This window comes from Entamoeba histolytica, genomic scaffold, assembly GCF_000208925.1.
Source record: "Entamoeba histolytica HM-1:IMSS scf_1104750518321 genomic scaffold, whole genome shotgun sequence".
Lineage (NCBI taxonomy): Eukaryota > Evosea > Mastigamoebida > Endamoebidae > Entamoeba > Entamoeba histolytica.
In genome coordinates, this window is record NW_001915635.1 from 768 (window position 1) to 2796 (window position 2029).

Genomic DNA, 2029 nt, shown 5'->3' on the forward strand with positions numbered 1-2029 from the left:
TAAAATATATCTAAATATAAAAGAATAACAAGAAGAAAATCTAAATAATATAAACATAAAAACATAAAATAAGAATAATATAATAATATATAGATAATAAGAAGAATACAATGATATAAATAATATAAACAGAGAAATAAATATATAAAAATAAATATATAAAAATAAGATACATAAATAACATAATAACAAAAAAATAAAAATAAATATGAATAATCAAATCATCTATTTCATTAATATTTCATACAGAATACAAATGATTATAAAATATAAACATAAATATTTACATATTCTGTATTTCTCATTCATTTTTATTTGCTAGGAGTAAAATATAATAAATGGAATGTTCTATTGATGCAAATTTTTTTGCATCTTTTTTCTTTTTTGTAAATTATTTAATATTCATTTTTATCAATCCACAAAACAATGAAATTTCTACTTGAATATTCACCACATTATTGTTCTTTTATTCAATTTATTTGTCTTCTAAATCTCAAAAATGAAGTAGAACGATATTTTGTGTTTTTATATAAATTCATTAAATACGACTGTTATTTGACTAATTATACTTTTAGTATTATTTGAGTCTTTCCATTCATTTTCTTATCTCTTGGTTATTTTTCTTATTTCTCATATCATTTGTTAAGTGTGATTAAAATGTCGTTAAGTAATTATTACTGTTCATTATGTAATGTTTATTTGGTATTGTATTTTTAGAGAATTAATATAAATGTTATTTAAATGAAAAGAAAGAATAATGTTATAAATAACAAAAGAACACGTGGAAATGATAAAGCAATGAGTAAATGAGTAGTAGAAAGAATGAAAGATTGGCACAAACAATGAACCACGTAAACATGATAGAAATGGAGAGAATGATATATAAAGGAAGTCTGAAGTAAAGAAGTCATTAAATGAGTAAATACACAGGATTAGGTATTGGAATAGATTTAGGTACAACATATTCATGTGTTGGTATTTGGCAAAATGATCGAGTAGAAATTATAGCAAATGACCAAGGAAATAGAACGACACCATCATATGTTGCATTTACTGATACAGAAAGACTTATTGGGGATGCAGCAAAGAATCAAATTGGAATGAATGTTAAAAATACGGTATTTGATGCAAAACGAATGATAGGAAGAAGATTTAGCGATCCAACTATTCAAAATGATATGAAACATTGGTCATTTGAAGTAGTTGATGATGGACATGATAAACCACTAATTGAAGTAGAATATAAAGGAGAAGTTAAAAGATTTACACCAGAAGAAATTTCATCAATGGTATTAAGTAAAATGAAAGAAACGGCAGAAACATTTGTGGAAAAGAAATAAAGAATGCAGTTATTACATGTCCAGCATATTTCAATGATTCTCAAAGACAAGCTACTAAAGATGCAGGAACAATTGCAGGAATGAATGTGATGAGAATTATTAATGAACCTACGGCAGCAGCTATTGCATATGGACTTGATAAAAAAAGTTCAGGAGAGAAGAAAGTATTGATATTTGATCTTGGAGGAGGAACATTTGATGTATCAGTTCTTGCAATTGAAGAAGGAGTGTTTGAAGTTAAAGCAACTAATGGAGATACACATCTTGGAGGAGAAGATTTTGATAATCGACTTGTTAAATATTTTATTGGTGAAATTGAAAGAAAATATAAGAAAGATATTAGTGGGAATGCACGAGCTGTTAGAAGATTAAGAACGGCATGTGAAAGAGCAAAAAGAACATTATCAAGTGCAAGTGTTGCTAATATTGAAGTTGATCAATTATATGAAGGAATTGATTTTTATACATCTATTACACGAGCTAGATTTGAAGAAATCAACATTGATTTATTTAAATCAACTATTGGACCAGTTTCAAGAGTATTAGAAGATGCTAAAATAGATAAAAGTAGTATTGATGAAGTAGTATTGATAGGAGGAAGTACAAGAATTCCAAAAGTCGTTGAGATATTAAAAGAATTTTTCAATGGGAAAGAACCAAATAAAAGTATTAATCCAGATGAAGCAGTT

The 2029-nt window shown here is 26.0% G+C and overlaps 2 protein-coding genes across 2 annotated transcripts; both read left to right on the plus strand.

Annotated features, from left to right (window-relative positions):
• Positions 1-914: 914 nt before the first annotated feature.
• EHI_132530 (heat shock protein70, hsp70A2, putative) lies at positions 915-1340 on the plus strand (the record flags this gene model as incomplete). The annotated part of the gene is made up of 1 exon (XM_001914443.1): positions 915-1340. The coding sequence occupies one exon, from the start codon at positions 915-917 to the stop codon at positions 1338-1340; it is 426 nt and encodes a 141-aa protein (XP_001914478.1).
• An 80-nt stretch (positions 1341-1420) lies between these two features.
• Positions 1421-1973, plus strand: EHI_132540 (heat shock protein70, hsp70A2, putative; the record flags this gene model as incomplete). The annotated part of the gene is made up of 2 exons (XM_001914444.1): positions 1421-1870; positions 1935-1973. 2 exons carry the CDS (start codon positions 1421-1423, stop codon positions 1971-1973), a joined length of 489 nt encoding a protein of 162 aa, XP_001914479.1.
• Between the last annotated feature and the right edge of the window lie 56 nt (positions 1974-2029).